General features: G+C 38.3%; 1 protein-coding gene across 1 annotated transcript in view; it reads right to left on the bottom strand.

The window, feature by feature from the left end:
- VPS53 (VPS53 subunit of GARP complex) overlaps positions 1–18836 on the bottom strand; it is a 147462-nt gene that overhangs the window by 20692 nt on the left and 107934 nt on the right. Inside the window, exons 19-20 of the mRNA XM_075195055.1 lie at positions 13247–13316; positions 2704–2841 (exon numbers count right to left, since the gene is read on the bottom strand). Coding sequence (XP_075051156.1) covers positions 2704–2841; positions 13247–13316 — 208 coding nt within the window. The remainder of the gene's footprint in view (positions 1–2703; positions 2842–13246; positions 13317–18836) is intronic.

The following is an 18836-nucleotide window of genomic DNA, read 5'->3' as shown; positions in this document are numbered from 1 at the left end:
AACAAATGGCAGCAAATCAGCAGCTTATAGAAGAGAAAGATGCGATGTTTTATGATAGATACTATTGATGAGGGGGTGCTCTTCCAACAAATACATAACTTTTAAATCTAAAAGACCAGAGTTGGAAAAAGAATGTAAAAGGCACTCCTCAAATGATCTCACTTACACTACGGTGATTTAGGCACCCTATGATCCAATACATCATAATAATGAAGGTCTTATTTAGACACATGTGATATTGGCAAGCAAGTCATGAGAGAATAATTAGACCCACAGTCCATTAAGTACATAAATAGCAGCAATAGGAGCGAATAACAGGCTCCAGAAATTACCGAAGGGTCTGGTGGTTTTATTTCACTTTTTTCTATATCTTTTTGAGCACTAATCAATTCTTTCAGATTCTGAATTTTAAATATTTTGCCATCATTGTTCTCCAAATAAAGGCTTTGGCCAATCATTGAACAAATATGAATATTATACATATTGTTAGTGGATCGGAGTGCCTCTTACATTCTTTTTTTTTTTTTTAACGCTGGTCTTTTAGATTTAAAACGAAATCAGCAGCATAAAGTCTACCCTTGAAATTTGGATGGGTATGGTATCCACTATGGGCATTCATTACAGGAAACATGCAGTTGATGAAATGGCTCCAAAGTCTACCCAAGTTACTAGATATAATGGATACATAAAGCAATTGTTCACATTTAATGAGATATGCGGAATTAGTGCCACTATATAAATAAACCAATGATGATGATCTGGGACTTATTCTAAGCATGAATGACCCAAAGCAATCAAAGGTACCAAAGAATTTATGACTCTAGATCAAACACTAGATAGTTGCCTAAAACAGTCAAATATTTCAAAAGGTTGACTTCACAGGTTTAAAGCCTGTTTAGTTCGAGCAAATTATGGATCAAACAAGTATCAATTTTAGCCACCGACTTAAAACTCATTTTATAGTAAAGGAGAAGAGACCTTGTTTAGACAAGACAGTAGTATACACACACACACACACACACACACACACACACACACACACACACACACATTATATATATATATATATATATATATATATATATATATATATATATATATATATATATATATATATATATATATATATAATAGTGTTTGCTGTTTAATATTTCTGATGTGGCTTAGCAATATTTGTTTTTGTCCACTGTTGTATGGACGTAAAGAAGCACCAAGGGCACTTATTACCCATTAAGGGTACAGCCAATTAACAGCATGCATCTATGAGTGCCAGAGATAGTTACCACAAAATAAAGAAAGGATAGGAGAGGGAACATTTATAGAATACACTTTTTCTAGTAAATCCAGATAGTTATTGGAAATTTGTAACTTTAGCCTGATATAGAAGACCATCTGAGTGATTGAATGGAGTCCATGGTAATCAATTACAGTAAATCATAGCAGAGAAACAGAGATTATTTCTTTTACTACTGTTGCTTGCTGTGAATAAGTAAAGAGAATGGCAACTATAAAGTAAAAACTGGAATTTCAAATATGCACCAACAGCCAATATATAGAGCTGTTTGGTTAGTACAAAATGTTCTTTGAAAATAGATTGTTCGCTCTACAAACATCCAACACTTGTGCTACTTAACAGAAAGAAAAAATAATTATTTGATAAATCACTTCCATATGGACCTTTTTTCTTAATTGTAAATAAAGCTTCAGAATTCTGAATTGTTCTCACTGCAATCTAGTTGTCAAAGTGGTGTCCTGCAGACAGTTTATTTATACTGGTCTGAGCCATCAGTTTCAGATAGTCATAAAACGGTCTTGGTATGTATATTTAAGAAACAAAAAAAACTTTCCAATTGCTGAATAAGCGGCTTTATCTTCAAGGTTAACGTTAAAACATAAGCCAAAAAAAAAAAAAAAAAAAAGAGGCTTAAAAGGTTTTTAAAAAGGTGTGTTTTGGAGAGTCCTGTTCACAAAATAAAAGGGTCCCTCACTTCCCCCACCTTCCAGAACGGTGTCCTTATTTCCCTTACATCACCAAGCTAAACCATGCTTAAGGTATGTGTTGCCTAATAAATTATGGCAGGCATGAATTATAACTTGGCAACCTAGAGGCACTTGAAGGCATGTTCTGTGTGTTTGACTAGGACCTGCGCACCTAGTGTATGTTTTCTTCAAAACTGGTTGCACACAGACATGGGGGAGATGATTGAAAAGGGCTAAAACAATCTGCATTTCAGCTCAGTCAACCTATTTGTGTTTAACACTAGGCACAACTGAAGTGGTAGAAGCTAGGCCAGCAGCATGTAACCAGGGCATCTAAACTTTGATAGAAGACTCACATTACTACTGTTAAAACTATATGTCTAACGCACTTCTAAATGAAACAAAGATCATATATCCAGTATATTTTCTATGACATACTGTCCATTGAATAATGCTTTCCAATTATCTATGAGTTTCTGACAAATACATTTTTGACAACCCTCATACAGAGCAGGAAAGATGCTTAGATGCCATTTGGAGATAAAAGCTTACTCATATTTATATTTTGTTAAAGATTTTTTTTTCCTATTATTATTATGAATAAACTCCCCAGATACATGATGTTAGCTACTCACATATACATTAAAAAACAAAAGATGGTCTCTAGATCTATTGTAAAATATTGGCTTCAACACAAACAAAAATGTACTCTGAGCAGCTCACCTTCAGGATCATCTCAGCTCGGGTCATTCCTTTAACCACAATTTTTGTGTAACTCGCAGGAGCTTTCCGTACCACTTGAGAACCGATTGATGGCAGGTCGAGAAGGACGGTTTTCAGAGAGTGAGTATCAAGGAGAAGCTATAAAATGGAATGAGCAGTAAAATTTATATATACATGTACAACTAGATAATATTTAAAACAGTCTACAATGCCATCCACATCTTTTTGTGTGTCATACAAGTGAACACCTCTAGTTATAGTTTCTCAATTCACATTCACTTAGATGCTGTTAAACTACAGGTCTAATTTGAAAAAAGTAACTGGCTGAACATGGTTGCCAACAAGTGAATTTATAAAGGTCATCAGTGGTGCACTCAGATTATTAGACTTAGGCTTTGGGTGAATTGACCATCTGGATTTTGCAAAAGCTTACAATATGGTTCACATAAAAGAGAAGACATAAAGAAGACCCTGACAATTACTAAATAGCATTGTGATAGAATAAAAATTATGAGCCCGTTAAAAAGCCAATTTAAAAGACTGATAATTTTATAACCGATATAAAATAAATATTTTGGATTCATATGGCAAATGGGGCAAAGTAATATTTTCCATCAGAGTCTAGCACTGCTGTTATTGTTATCTTACTTTGCTCTGTAGAGCGATGGCACTCAAAGTGTTATTTATTACTATCCTTCATTTATATAGTGTCACAAAGGGTTCACAACACCGTACATGGAGCTGGACAAAACAGAAACAGCATGCAGGGCAGTACAAAAACAAAGTGCAATTAAATCAACTCAGGTGAGAACAGGTGCACAGAGCAAAGAGGTAGACGTGAATACAAGAATACTTAGAAGCTAGGAAAGGGAAGGCGACGAGGTAGGGAGTGAGCTAAAGCAATCTGAACCTGTGCCCAGCAGAGTGGGCGAACTAACAGGATCAGGGCACTGATAGAGAGGGGAAGGCAAAGAAGAAAAGGTGCACCAAGGGCTGCAGGGATCTAGTGTAGAGGTGCAAAGTTTTTGTTGGGAAGCCAAAGGCACAAGTAATAGGAGGAGGAGGACAAGAAGATTAGCTGCTTGCGGAAGCTTACAATATAAAGGACTGTTAGGAAAGACCTTGTAGCTGAGGCCCACTTTCCTCAATTATATGGAAATACACAGGCTAAAAACAATATATGCTAGTAACATAACGTAATCTAAAAGGGGTACAAAAACTGCATAAAAGTTGGTCCTATTTAAAAGAACACAATAAACATGGTAACAATATTTCATGTCACTATACAGTGCTTTGTGATTCTGTTTATTAAATCAATGACTTTGTTGCAACAAGTATTATTAAAAGCTAAAAAGTGCAGATGTACCCATTATTATAACTCATAAGAATAGCTAAAAACGGTGGGTACTTCAAATATCCATATACAGGTGGATATTTTATCACTTGCATTGCATGTGTTTCTAATAGATACTGAAGTGATAACAACATTAAGTACCATTCATAAAGCATTTACAGCTGCATAAACATGTTAATGTGACCTCATTATAATGTTTTATTTAAACTGATAATTATCTTGGACGTTTCCAGGCCATCCTTGTTTTCTGTCCTGCCTCCATTATTTCCTATTCGACAATATTTTAAGTAAATGATTAGTTAATCCTACCCTGCTCTCTTTGCATTAATGGATGCAACATCTGCATTTCATTTTGTTATATGTCTTAGTTTTATATATTTAATAGCAATCAAACTGTCACATGTAGACAACATTAAAATGTCAAATGACAGCTGTAAATAATGACCATCTATGGTACTTAAAGTTGTGATCACTTCAGTATTTATTAGATACTTTCATACCACCAGGAATAATATACCACTATATGAATATTGGAAGTCACCACAATATCCTTATAAATTTACATTAGTAAGTACATATACAATATACATTAGTTATTTTCTTTTCTGCTTTTTATTAAAAATGGAGATTAATAGTGGTAACTGCTAACTAGTAATAAAATAAAACACCATGCAAGCTTTTGGTTCCATCACCAAAGAAGATTCCATATAAAAGCAGAAATGGCAAATCACAGTATTTATATATGGTATATAATAAATATGTTTAACACAATGAAGGATAATAGAATAAACCTTCCTTTGCTGCTATGTGTGTGAGGGAGCATTACATAGGCAAAATAGACAGACATTATTTAGCTACAACCCCTAACTTAAATATAATCCTCACACTAACTACCAGAGTGTAGCATCAATTACTTTTTGCTGCAGATTCTCAACTTTTACCATGCACTAAGACATCAGATTTATAACAAGTAGTTGAAATAGCTTTTCGCTAGCCATTAAAATATTTATTTTATCTTCCTTTTTGTTTTTTTCACACAAAACATCCACTACCATTTAATTTAAAGTGCCTACATTTAAATATTAACCCTGCAAAAAGAAATTTATTATCTATTTAGTTTTACAGGATTTATCATAAAAATGGCACACGAATAAGAAATCTAAGAAAAACTGTAAAAACTGCTTAAGAAATATTGTTCTCCTGCTCTGTGGAAAGTTTTCAGAGGAGCGAAAGAAAAATTTTAAAACATGCGAACAAAAGTTGAAGGGATTAAGAAACGACAATGACTGTGTCTTGTGCTCTCAGTAAAATGACCATCTACTGCACAGATGAACAGCAGGGATAAAATGAATGAAACAAGGAACAGAGTTTATATTTGTACCATGTGAGGACACCTGCAAGGACTGTCTGGGGAACGCTTGCTCTCCAAGAAAGAAAGTACTAATTAATTAAAACTATAGACGAAAATGTAGTCTCGGAGGCAGCTTAGTTTACTGGTGCATTCAGGAATACATGGAGGAAACAAAATGACTGTTTCATTTAATATTGTTAGTCACTTTTATGTAGGGAGCCAGCCAACACCGAGATTATGCAGGTTTCCAGTAATTGTGGTTAATTAACCATGCAGCACTATGCATTTTCAGCTCTTGAAGTGTGCCAATACAGCTGGGAAGGGACATTCTGATGACCCATAGTCAAAATGAACATAAACCCCCACCCCCATAAAGTAGGGTCACATGTTGGACCTCTACAATAGCATTTACAAATTATGCTCAGGGCTATCTACATTAATATATAGGCTCTAGAAGTCTTTAAGACAACCTATCTAGCAAAACTACACCGGAAATAGCAGAAGAGAACAAGGTCGACTAAGTCAGCTTTGAGAGTCTGTATTGGGAATTTCTGCTGTCCAATAAATAACATGGAAGATTCAACAGTAAATGACCAGTATAGACATTTTGTAGGAAGGAGGAGTGATGAAATCTGTCATGATCAATTCTAAGCAAGTTACTCAATCATTTGCTAAAAAGACAAGTGGTAGAATTACCATTTTACTGCCCACATTTCCAAAAAGGCTTAAAAGGGGTTTCCACGTTTGGTTGACTTCGTTCGAATGGTTTGTAAAAGCTCTGCTGTGACTTTTACTATATATATTTCTTTTCTTTACAGCTTTCTGTGTGGTTTAGCCATTTATTGATATCAGGCAGAGTTATTTATTTTCATTGCCCAGGGATATGACATATCATCTCTGCATAAGATACAATTATATCCATAGAGCAGTTGTGTCGCACCCTATGGATAATAATAATGGGTATGAAAATAAACAACTCTTCTTCTGGTGAACATATGTTATTGATTACAAAAGGGTCCGTTGAAGTTAATGATAGTTAATGATATGTATCTACATGTACATTATGTAATGTTAGACATAGACCTGACAGTGCAGTTCTAACTGCTTATTAGAGTGTGTACTTATTAGAGTGTGTGCTACAGTTTGGTCAGTCGCTATATAATAGTGATAGAATAGCCGCTGATTGCTGTATTTGTTTTGAACGATATATGATATGATTTCTATAGTTATAAAATACATAGTGCTGTAGTTTGAGCTTTCATTGTATACAAAAAAAAATGCTGTGGTGTGGTAATAAACAACTACTAAAATGGTAAAATACACATACATTTTGCAGCAGTGGCCAAAACATGTTACAAACCTTAGGAGATACTATGCACTAAATAATGATGCACATAACCAAAACTTATTATGATCAATGGTCAATCATCAGCGTACTGTGCGTCATTTTGTACTGTGGTATTCATTGCTACACAGTATTGCCTTGCGTGATACATAAAAATAATGAAGGGGTATTGAGCAACGATATTCCATATAACTATGTTCATAATAATTAATCACACTGAAACGTGACTATTCTAGAGCTAAGGGCTCTTATCCATTGGTGTAAAAAACAATGATTTCTCTAGTGTTTTTTCAAGGCTAGTAAAAGCATGTAGTAAAAGCATGTAAACTGATACAGGGATGGAACCTATTACCCCACTTGTGCTTGCAGTCAGGAACGGTGGTGCAGTAGCATCTTTTGGATTGATTTACTGCAAGTGAACATGAGTTCCTCCACCGGTCATAGGACCCCTGTATTTGTATTAGTTGAAGGAAGGGAGGATATGTTAGGAGAAAAGTTGTTAGGGATCTCGGGTTGCTCTTTATCATCTAAAGAAAAGAAAAAAATTCACTTTAAAGAAGATAGACGTGAAATGGATTTAAAGCTTTTAACCAGGCAGCCGCCACACAATGTCAAATAAGACATTTCTTTAAATGCAGTTTAAAATTGTGAAGGTCAGGTGATTTCTGACTAGGTGCTTGCTTAGTACTGTACTTTACTGTAGCTTTTTTGGTCTCTGATAAAAGTTGTAAAGTGTTTGTGTTTGCTTGGCACAAGCACAAAGTACAACAATTAAGTATAAATAGAACTGCCGGGCAGGAAGAATGTATTAGTATACCTAGGTTGTTCCAAACCTCCAGGATGACATGAATTTGGCTGCTTGTACTCAAAGAAAAAAAAGAAAAAAGAAGTGGACAAAAAGACTAAAGCAAGAATGATTGATGGTATTAAGTAGTGTCGGTAATGTGGTTTTGCTTAAATAGCTTGATTTTCAGCATAGTAACTCTTAAAACGCTTCCTGCTGCATATTAAAATAAACAGTTCAGACAAAGTTTATTATTCAATTGTTTTCCTTTATTTATGAAACCTCTGCTTTCCTGTAGTGGCTCTGTGTGAAAAAAATATTGCTACATTTATGCTTTCCAACTTAAGTTAGATTGCAGATGCTGAACTGGTTCAGAAGCAGAAACAGAAGTAATTTACTGTTCAGAGACAGCTTTGTTACATAGACTAGCTAACAAATTTTAAGGCAAACTTCCAGGAGCCCGGTTTACTCCATTGCAGGTTAGCAATTTTAAATATGATATTGAATATCAAGAGTTTACATTATTTTCTGCATATAATTTACAAAAGAAGCTCATAGATACCTTTGCTTTCATGCTGAGTACAAACGTCCAGATTTTGTTTGTTTACAAATGACAGATCCAAACTACCAAATTCTTTTTTTGATCAAGAAGATTGAAGCACAAGGCTATCAACACCAGGACCGGCTCAATAAAATGGTGTCAATTTGGAGTGGGAACCTAAATCCTACAGGTTACACAGACATCCCAACAAGATCCACCCCTCTCCTCTACACTCATTATTCTCCTTCCCAATTACAGGTCTTTTTTCTGGCTGCAACTACCTTGTGGTATCATATATAAGGACTTGCTCCTGGCCTGCAAGCCTTTAAGGTTTCCCTGAATACATACCTCTGAGCAGGCTTATCAAATTCCCCAAACCATGTTAACCTCTCTAGGCTTTTACCTGAATATGACCCCTTTATGCAGTTCACGCAAAACTTACATTTATTCTCTTTCTATACTCAAACAACACTCTAACCCCTAAACCAACAAGTCTTAAAATGTATTTCTACAGGTTTAATAAGTCAGTTGATTGATGCAGGAAAATGTTTAAAACATGCAGATTTTCTTTTTTTTTCAACCCAACTTCATCAGTTCAGCCCAATTATAGACCTTATGGTTTATTTTTCTAGATACGGGTTTTATTTCACTGTGCCAGTCATTTTTGAGCACGTCTACAACATACCTTAACTTTTTATAATTTTTTTGTTCTGAAAATGTGTTCGTGTATGGATTATGGAAGTCAATTGCTACAACCTTTTTATTTATTTTAAACAAATCAATAAAACTATAAAAAGGACAAGTACAAAAGCTCCTTACTCTATGTAACACAGACATGTAGCTAACCCCTTAATGAATATTGGGGAAAACAAGTTATGCACTTTCACATGTGGATGGACAGCTACACTTTATTGAATTATTATAGTAGATGCCAAGTAGTTAACAATATAGATGACTAGTCACAAGGGCAAGAATATCAAAGGAAATTTTACATGTCATAAGCTTAAGCTTTCAGAGGAGCTTTTTTAAAACCCATATACTAGCAAAAAAATAAAATAAAAAATGCTATACACACTATATGGACAAAAGTAATTGGCCACACCTGTTAATTATTGAATTGAGGCGTTTCAATCAGACCCGTTGCCAGAAGTGTATAAAATCAAACACCTAGCCATGCAGTCTTGCAAACATTTGTAATACAAAATGTAATAAGATGCCACCTCTCCAATAAGACGATCCGTGAAATTTCCTCCCTGCTGGATATTCCACGGTCAACTGTAAGTGATATTATTAGAAAGTGGAAGCGTTTAGGAACAGCAGCAACTCGGCCACAAAGCAGAAGACCACGTAAAAAGACAGAACGTGGTCAACGACTGCTAAGGCGCATGGTGCGTAGAAGTCGCCAACGCTTAGCTGATTCCATAGCTGAAAAGTTCTGAACTTTCACTGGCATTAATATAAGCACAAAAACTGTGCGGTGGGTGCTTAATGGAATGGGTTTAAAATGGCTTAGCAGCTGCATGCAAGTCTCACATCACCAAGACCAATGCCAAGCGTTGAATGGAGTGGTGTAAAGCACACAGACACTGGATTGTGGAGCAGTGGAAACGTGTTCTGTGGAGTGACGGATCATGCTTATCTGTTTGGCAGTCAGATGGGAGTCTGGGCAGGGAGAACGTTACCTGCCTAACTACATTATGCCAACTGTGAAGTTTGGTAAAGGATAGATAATGGTATGGGGCTGTTTTTCAGGGTTTGGGTTAGGCCCCTTATCTCCAGTGAAGGGCATTCTTAATTCTTCAGCATACCAAGTCATTTTGGACAATGCTATACTTCCAACTATGTGGCAACAGCTTGGAGAAGGCCCTTTTCTATTCCAACAAGACTGTGCCCCAGTGCACAAAGCAAAGACTATAAAGACATGGTTTGATGAGTTCGGTGTGGAAGAACTTGACTTGACCCACACAGAGCCCTGACCTCAACCCCATCGAACACCTTTGGAATGCTGGAACGGAGATTGCGAGCCAGGTCTTCTCGTCCAACATCAGTGCCTGACCTCATAAAGGTTCTGCAGAATGAATGGGCACAAATTCCCACAGATACACTCCAACATCTTGTGGAAAGCCTTCCAAAAAGAGTGGAAGCTGTTATCGCTGCAAAAGGGGGGGAACAACTCCATATTAAAGTATATGTATTTGAATACAATGACATTACAGTCCCTATTGGTGTAATGGTCAAGCGTCCGAATACTTTTGTCCATATAGTGTATAAATGTAGATGGATGACTTTATTGAAAAATAGAACAGAGAATAGAGCTTGAAATCATGCTTTTCAAACCTTTATATCGATTGAGTGAATTAAAAAACACCTACGTATTTATTTATATTCCTATTTTGCATATTATATATTTTGTTCCTTTAAAACCTTTGCCAACTCTGAGTAGCCATGCTCCCTGATTGGTGCTCTAGAATGCAAGGTATTTTGGGGCTTTGATTTCCTAAAGGTCCAACAGCAAGGAGCTGCTTAATATAGCTCCTTTCCAATCCCTGACATGGTGCACTCTCTCCTTGGAACACAGCACTCAGAGAAGGCAGTATTCTGCACACAGAGAAGCCTCCAGCATGCAGGCCATTTTCAAAAGGGCGAATGCAGTCTGAAGGCCACCGAGTCCCCCCTTCAAGCTTGACTCCTCTAAGTGTATGCCTTTAAACATAGGCAGTCTAACAAAAAAGTGACTGTAGCAATTTCAATGGCACGTAAAATCGATATGTACACATTTGAAATTGACTAAAAGTTAGGAACATTTATAGCCGATATAATGCTTATTAGCCCCTAGGACAGCAAAACATAGGTGAATTGCAATCTATTAAAGAACAAGGTATACCTAAGGCCTGTCCATGAAAGGTCCGATATACAGTAATATGTCAGTTAAACATCACCACATTTAATGTTTATTCCATACATGTGAATCGATCTATCAAACAAGTGCAATAGGCGTCTTGTTATTGTCTTTTGTTTTTTTTTGGGCAATATAAAAATAAAATAAATACCCTACAAACTTTACAAAAAGAAAAGTTATGTATGACTAAAGCACAGGAGCAAGATCCTGCATTAAATAATTGAAAATGAAGCATGGAAGTGTGCAACCCGTGATTCCAAATGGTGACAAAGAGTGCAGTGTACACTTGGGACTTTCATGAAGGAAACACGTGCACAGATAAATGAAACATACTGGATAATAGAGGTGTTCTAATATAAGTACAGGAAATGGCCACAAATGTATGCAAGAACCTCCAACTGAAACACCATTAGTACACACGGGTTGGGTACGAATTTCCGATGGTCAAAATACCTGCGTAAATATGTCAACAATGAAAATCCTGACATGGAAGAAATCCCCACAGGCTATATACCTACATGTAAGAAATCCTGACATATAAAATACAGTGTGATTGCAGACAGTGAAAATTAAGACATTCACACTACCGGCATTAAAACGGCAATGCGAGCCGGTCCGTATATATCCGCCGCAAGTAAAGAGTGTCTAAATAAATAAATTGAAAAAACAGTGTCCAACCTAGGGCTGGCCAGAGGAAGATCAGGGGGACAAACAGCGTGGGGTCCCCCCGATTCTCTTCCAACCCGCACTAGGCTTAGCCAGATGGGGCTGGTGGCACCATAGCAGGGGAATCCACAGCAGGGGGGCCTCCTGCCATGACGACAACCAACCCCAGGCTCGTCTGCACGGGACTGGATTATTTAAGGAGTGGAGTCTTCAAAAGAAATGTGCGAGCCCCCCCTCTAGGAATACCCAGCCCCGTGCTGACAGCACTTTGGCTCTTCCCACTACCCTGGGGCACTGAATGTGGGGTAATTAAGTGTGTGTAAAATGTGTAAAACACCATTTTACTTTGTGGAACTACAAGTTCCAGCCAGCCAGAGCTGCCATCACTGTCGGTACTTTATACATGTCAGGATTTCTAACATGTAGATATTTAGCTCATCAGGATTTCTTAGCTGTCAGTGTTTAATACGTTAGGATGTTCATGTCACTCATATATCCATCAGTACTTTGACTGTCTGAAAAAACTACCATTGGTACACACTTATGTGTTGTTCTGACTACAGAAGCCAGTTTCCTGGCTGGATAATTCTTTAGAACCTTTATGGCTGCCGAGACAATGTACAAACAGATTGTGCAGTGTAAGATAAGAAAAAGGTGGTAGACAGAACGAGGAAATAACACTGTCAATCCAAATCCCTTCAGACAAGGTATCTGACCACAACTAAATGGACAAAAAAAAGATACTATGTCACAGAACATGGGCAAAGTAATTACCCAAGCAATGGGTCAGTGAAGGCTTATATAACAGTGAACCAGGAACAAGCAAAAGCCTGTAATCAAAAAAGTAACAGTACAGTACAGAACCAATAAGGAGACATACAATTGGGCAGAGGCCAAGAAATGCAGTTTGTCCCTGTACTGTCCTTAGTCTGTCTAAGCGACATGATTATTCATCTCGGACCATTTCAGGCATAGCAGCACCCACCAGATTGGTGGAATGAGAGAGTTCCACAAGTGCACAGTCACTTTTATATCCATCTCCCCTCGGTCTCATTTTTTGAGGAAAACAATGATTTTATCTTTCATTTGCTCATTTTTTAGTTTTGTAAGGATTTATCCTTTAAAAAAAAAAAAAAAAAAAAGTCTATTCCATTGTCTCAAAAAATATTAGCTCCTGTAAAATTTGCTCTTGGCATGCATATAGATTGAAAATAAATAAAAAAATCAACTGGAACAGGTACAGACAAATAATAAAACCTGAACAGTCCACAATCATATTGTCTGTTTGCTGAATCTCTACTGATAAACGAAATGTTGGAAACACTACAGGACTATACTAATTCGTTAAGAATAGCGCATTGCTACTTTACTTTCCCCTGCTATTCAACCCATGGCATCAAATAAATCTTTAGATTAAGTCTTGCGGTAAAAATTAATTCTGCAGCTCATTCATTAATATTAAATCGTCAGCATAAGACCTGGAATAGGTACAAGTGTTTGGTAATGCATAATATATATGGTGAGGAAAACACTGTATATATGTTTTAAAAAAAATATAATCCTAATCATGAACCCCATTTGCAGAAAACGCAGGTCTGCTTACCTGTTCAGCTCCCACCATACTAATTGGTTTGCATTTAAAAAGGTGGTTGATAAATTTTGGAATGAAGGAGCTGAAAAAGAAGAAAACAATACTTAAAACCAATAAAGGTAGATATTACTATATCCCACATTTTCGTCATACAAACAATGCAATAATGTTAATAAATAGAACAAAACACTACTATCTGCAGTATATTTCCAATTATAAATAAAATCCATTAAATACATGGGCTGTGACTTTTGTCTTCTTATTTACAATTTACATATATAAATGTCTGCTTCCCACACTGTCTGTGGACTGTCTATGCCACTTCTTTTGTGTGATTAGCTAAAATATGGCTTTTACATTATCTGCCTATTTACCCTTAGGACTAGAAGCTGTGGCCACAGCGCTGTTAACACTGAATGGAGGATTACAAGTGTCAGCATCAGTGATTCTACATCAGGAAAGGTTTATAGAGACTGAGATAGAGCCTGCAACACTGGGCAAAACCCGATTACAAACATTAGAAGGACTCCGCGCTGCACAGCAACCAATTCTCTATAAAGGTAAACTGGGAGACTATATATGGATATTTTACAATTTCAATACAAAACAGTGTTTTTTCTTTGCAAGTTACAAACAGGTCAGAGCCACTGCATAGCACCTGATACAATATACATAATTTTATAAGAACGAGTCTTCTATACATCACTGAAGAGCTCGTGTTACATAAGGAAACAAGCAAAAAAACTACACCTAATTGCAACAGACTGCTTTTAAGATTGATATATTTACATGTTTGCAGACTGTAACATTTGTACTCTTTCCTATTTTAGATAGCAGAGACATGAAAAGCAACACAACGGTATGAGATAGAAACTATGATTGCAACATCTAAATTGAGCTGGATATACAATAAAGAATATTAAAACTATGTCACAAAACGTATGTCAACATACATTCTGAAAAACAGTAAATTAGACTTTACCATTTATCATTAAGTTTGACATATTTTAAGTTTTCACTAACTTTATTTTGTCATAAAGATCCAATAGAATTTTACATAACTGAGTTGTGTGCTAGGTTTTTTCATATTTTAAATTGACTGTGTGTTGAGAATAAAGGGTTGCTCCATATCCTAAGCAGCACACATAGTTTTAGGTTGGAGTGCGCTTTTTGATTTTATTTTCACCCTTATTGTTTAACTATTTAGTGTTGGGCTAATTTATAGTAAAATGAAAGAAATGCATGAACAAAAGGGTGAAGATTTTTAACATCAAAAAAAATTATGCAACACTGTTTTTATCATCTTTTGTACTGTTGTGGTGCCCCAAAGCCCTGTTGAACAGCACAGAGGAGTACATAAACGCTTTTAAAATGCAGGGCTACAAGGGGTTAATTGTGCTCTGAAGACGTACCCAGGAGTGATTGACAGGAGGAGGTTGAAGGCCCTGATTGGCTGGGGGAGGAACAGGAAGAGGATGTGCAGGAAGGAGGAGTGTGTGGCATGGTAGAAGAAAGGGGTAGCTGACATGCAGCTGGGCAGAGAGACTGATCTGCTGCTGGAACAGGTGACATTGCCAGCACACACGGCTGGAGAACGGCTGGGGACACGCAGTGGGGCGTCCACGACTGTCTTGGCTAACTACAGAACCTTTTCAAGGTAAAATCCTAGCCTGCAGTGTACTGCACACACCCCAGCGTCAGAGGGAAGAGTGTTGATAGAATCTATCCAAACTGACATTGCATTCCTGTACAAGGAAGAATATTGTGCCCTCCTTGGGAGCTTTTCCCTCAGATCATACCTTCACACAGGCTGCAAGGAACCATCAAGACTGTCGTTTAAGCTAAATCCTGTGTGGGCTGATATCTGAACTCTATCCCCCGTGCAGAGTACATGTGCTATTAGAGACGCATTGATTAATGAGAGAACAGCGCCATCTTGTGACTGAATTGAGCAACAGTTATATGTTTTGCTATAATCTTTAACCCAGCCTACAGTTTAACATCTACCCTTTTGAGAGAAAGTACAGGGACTTAAATCGGGATTGTTAACCCTTCTGGAAACCTCTGCAGGACACTTCAAAATTCCTGTGCACAGGTCAGCCCAGGACTGAGTGGAAAATATTGTAACGTTACCAGGGATAATATTGGTGCACCAAATGTTTTAGATGGATGTTAATGTTATGTGATTTACCTAAGAATTGATTTATTAATATTGAAGGTGTGACATTCAGTGTTAGTGGTACCGCTGCGATTCTAGTTAACTCAGCAGTAGATGCTAAAAGTGGGGCGCCTGACCCATAGGGAATAGCACGGTACCCCAAACACCTGAATAAGCAGGAGCCCTCTAGTGGGCGCGGTAGTGACCGTAAGAGTCTTGATGGGTTATTATTGATGGTTCTTGCATCATCACCAGTCAGATATTGTTAACTTGAAAGTAGTAACTGAGATTACCAGTGTGCCTTATTAGACAATGTGCATTGAACATGTTATCGCTATTGTGCCTTATACTCACCAGGTGTATGTTATATGTTAAATGCTATTGTGCTCTATGCTGATCAGACGCATTATTTTGTCATTACTATTGAGCTGAAGGGGTCAGTGGCGCGGTGTCTTACCAAAACTATCCTTACCGCATTCTCAATAAACCCAAGTTGCTTGACCAATCCTTGTCCCTTTCATTGAAGTATTTATCTCCTGACCACCGGATATCCGAACAGAAAAGAACCTGACTCGTGTCTGGAGGACAAGGTAAGGGAAGGATTTCCCATCAGTACTCGACCACCACACGGTGTCACTCACCGGACTGTGAGTGCTTCTTCCCGGACATTTAGGAACCGTGGTCGTCCTCCATCCTGAGGGTCTGCGCATGCGCAGCCCTTTCTAACCCTTCAGTGTATGTTCCTTTAACTTAATTGGCAGATCAGGCAACACTCCCTATATTAAGCACCTGTGGTCAATACCACGTTGCCTGATCTTGGAGTCTCATTCCCCATGAGCCTCTGAAGGTGTTCCTGTGTTTCCTCGTGTATTCAGCGCTGCTGATTCCTGTGGTTTCCAAACCACTTCTACCTCTGTGGTTTCCAAACCACTTCTACTACTGTGGTTCCCATACCACTTCTACCTTCCTGTGTATCATCGTGACTGCTAGCTGATTCCTATCCGCTGCCTCCGTGCACTACAGTCTTCAAGCCACTTCAACTCACCTGTGTATCATCGTGACTGTTAGCTGATTCCTATCCGCTGCCTCCGTGCACTACAGTCTTCAATCTACATCTACTCACCTGTGCATCATCGTGACTGTTAGCTGATTCCTATCCGCTGCCTCCGTGCACTACAGTCTTCAACCTGCAACTCGTCTGTGTTCCATCATCGTGACTGTTAGCTGATTCCTATCCGCTGCCTCCGTGCACTACAGTCTGCAACCTGCAACTCGTCTGTGTTTCATCGTGACTGTTTGGCTGATTCCTATCCGCTGCCTCTGTGCGCTTCAGTCTTCAGCTCATCTCATCTCTCCCGTGTTTCCTCGAGACTGCTACTACTATTGCTATCCGCTACTCTCCGTGATCATCAGTTCCAGCTCAACTCTGCTCTCCCGTGTGCCATCGTTACTGCACCTGCTGGTTGCTATTGGCTACCTCCGTGTGTCCGCAGAGTCCTGCTGCCGCTACTCCTCACCTCTGCTCGTCCTTCAACTGCTGATCCACTCTCCATGCTTTCCTGTGTTCCCGCTGGTCTCTACCCGCCTGTCAGCATTGGATTCGTGTCTCACTACTTACCTCCCAGCTAGACCATCGCTATTCTTCAGGGTCCTCCAGGAGTCCAGTTCCACACTCTACTGATTCCTGTGTATTCGTTTCCCTGCTGGTCTACCTACCTGTGCGCTGCACCTACTTGACTACCGCTTCACCCATCCAGGGACTTCGCATCCTGCCGGCCTCCTGCCGTTCAGGTATCTCTGCACTCCTGTCTGACAGCCTGCTTCTGAACCACGGTATGCATACTTCTCATTGACTGTGCTGGTGTATTGCATATCTTGCTGGACTGTGTTGGTTCTTCTCTGGAGTTTGCTATCCGCTGAGTCTACTGCCATCATTGACTGTGTTATCTTGTGCCGGATTACCTCAAGAGACTTTCTATTATTACAGTGCTGTTCAGTCATTTATATATTGTGCATATTATTGTGGATCAAGTTTAAGGTGCCCGTGTATCTCCTTTGTTGCAGTCTCTCCCCGTGCTCCTCCTCACATATATATTCAGTGGTACAACTTGCTAGAGGCAGACCACTGATCCCTGTTCCCTGTGTCACTTGTTCCAGTATCCTTTCACATAGCAGTGGTACAACTTGCTAACGCAGACCACTGACTCCCCGGATACCTCCACTTGGATTCCATTCCTTCACTCAAGACAGCGGTACAACTTGCTACCCGCAGACCGCTGACTCTCATCACCTCCTCGTTTCTGTTGGACATTCCTCCTCACTATAGCAGTGGTACAACTTGCTACCGCAGACCATTGACTACCTTCACGTGTCCTTTGTCCTTACAGTTCCTCGTGTATTATTACCTCCATATTACCAGTGCTGCTAGTCATAGACTTTCCTGAGCATCTCATCATCTGCTATTTCCTGTTCCGTGATCACCCTGCTACCAGAGTACCATAATACCACCTATATTGCTCTGGTAAGCCTATCACCTGGTGATCCCTGGGTAAAGACTCCTAGTGCCCGTGACACACGGTTACACATTTTTGGTTAGAAACAACATTGGCCATCTTTTAAAACATTCTATATATGATTTTTAATTTGTAAACCTTGCAGTAACTTCTCCTGTGTATGTACCTAATGGACTGTTGTGTTTTAGATAAAACAAACAATATAAAGAATGGATTAACTTTATGACATTGGTCCCTGGACAAAACATAAATAAATGACATAAATATGAGGATTACCCATAGTTTATGAAAGGATGCAAAAACCAGGTGTCTAAATAAGCCCCCGAAGGGCACCTACAGCTAAACAAAAAATAGCTGAATAATTCATAGAAACTGCCTTGTTAACAAACAAACAAAAAATAAGGATGAATTTTACTACAAAATATTAAAACAAATAAGTACAGAGCATGTATCTGCCAAGTGTGGTATCGTACAATACTTAATTTACCATGTTTGCCATAAATACATTAATAAATTGATTTTATTCTGTAAAATTAAAATTATTTGTTTAAACTACGTCTCTGCTATACATGTTCTAGATAATTGTAGGTAATAAAATGGATCATGAATTTTGCAGAATTTCTGGATATATTTGATGTACTTATGATATATGGGACAACATTTTTTCCCCCTTTCCATTAAGGTTGCTGCTGGTGGGCAGCACAGTGGCTAAGTGGTTAGCACCTCTGCCTCACAGCACTGGGGTCATGAGTTCGATTCCAATTTGTATGTTCTCCCTGTGTTTGCATGGGATTCCTCCGGGTACTCTGGTTTCCTGTCACACTCTTTCCTGCTGACAAAATTAACTCTAGTGTGCGTGTGTGTGTTTGCATTCATATGCTTGTAGGGACATTGACCTGTTTACACACTAACACTGTGGGGACCTGAGTCA

The sequence above is a fragment of the Mixophyes fleayi genome, chromosome 2 (genome assembly GCF_038048845.1).
Source record: "Mixophyes fleayi isolate aMixFle1 chromosome 2, aMixFle1.hap1, whole genome shotgun sequence".
NCBI lineage: Eukaryota > Metazoa > Chordata > Amphibia > Anura > Limnodynastidae > Mixophyes > Mixophyes fleayi.
Note: the sequence above shows the minus strand (reverse complement) of the source record. Positions and strands in the feature narration are given on the sequence as shown.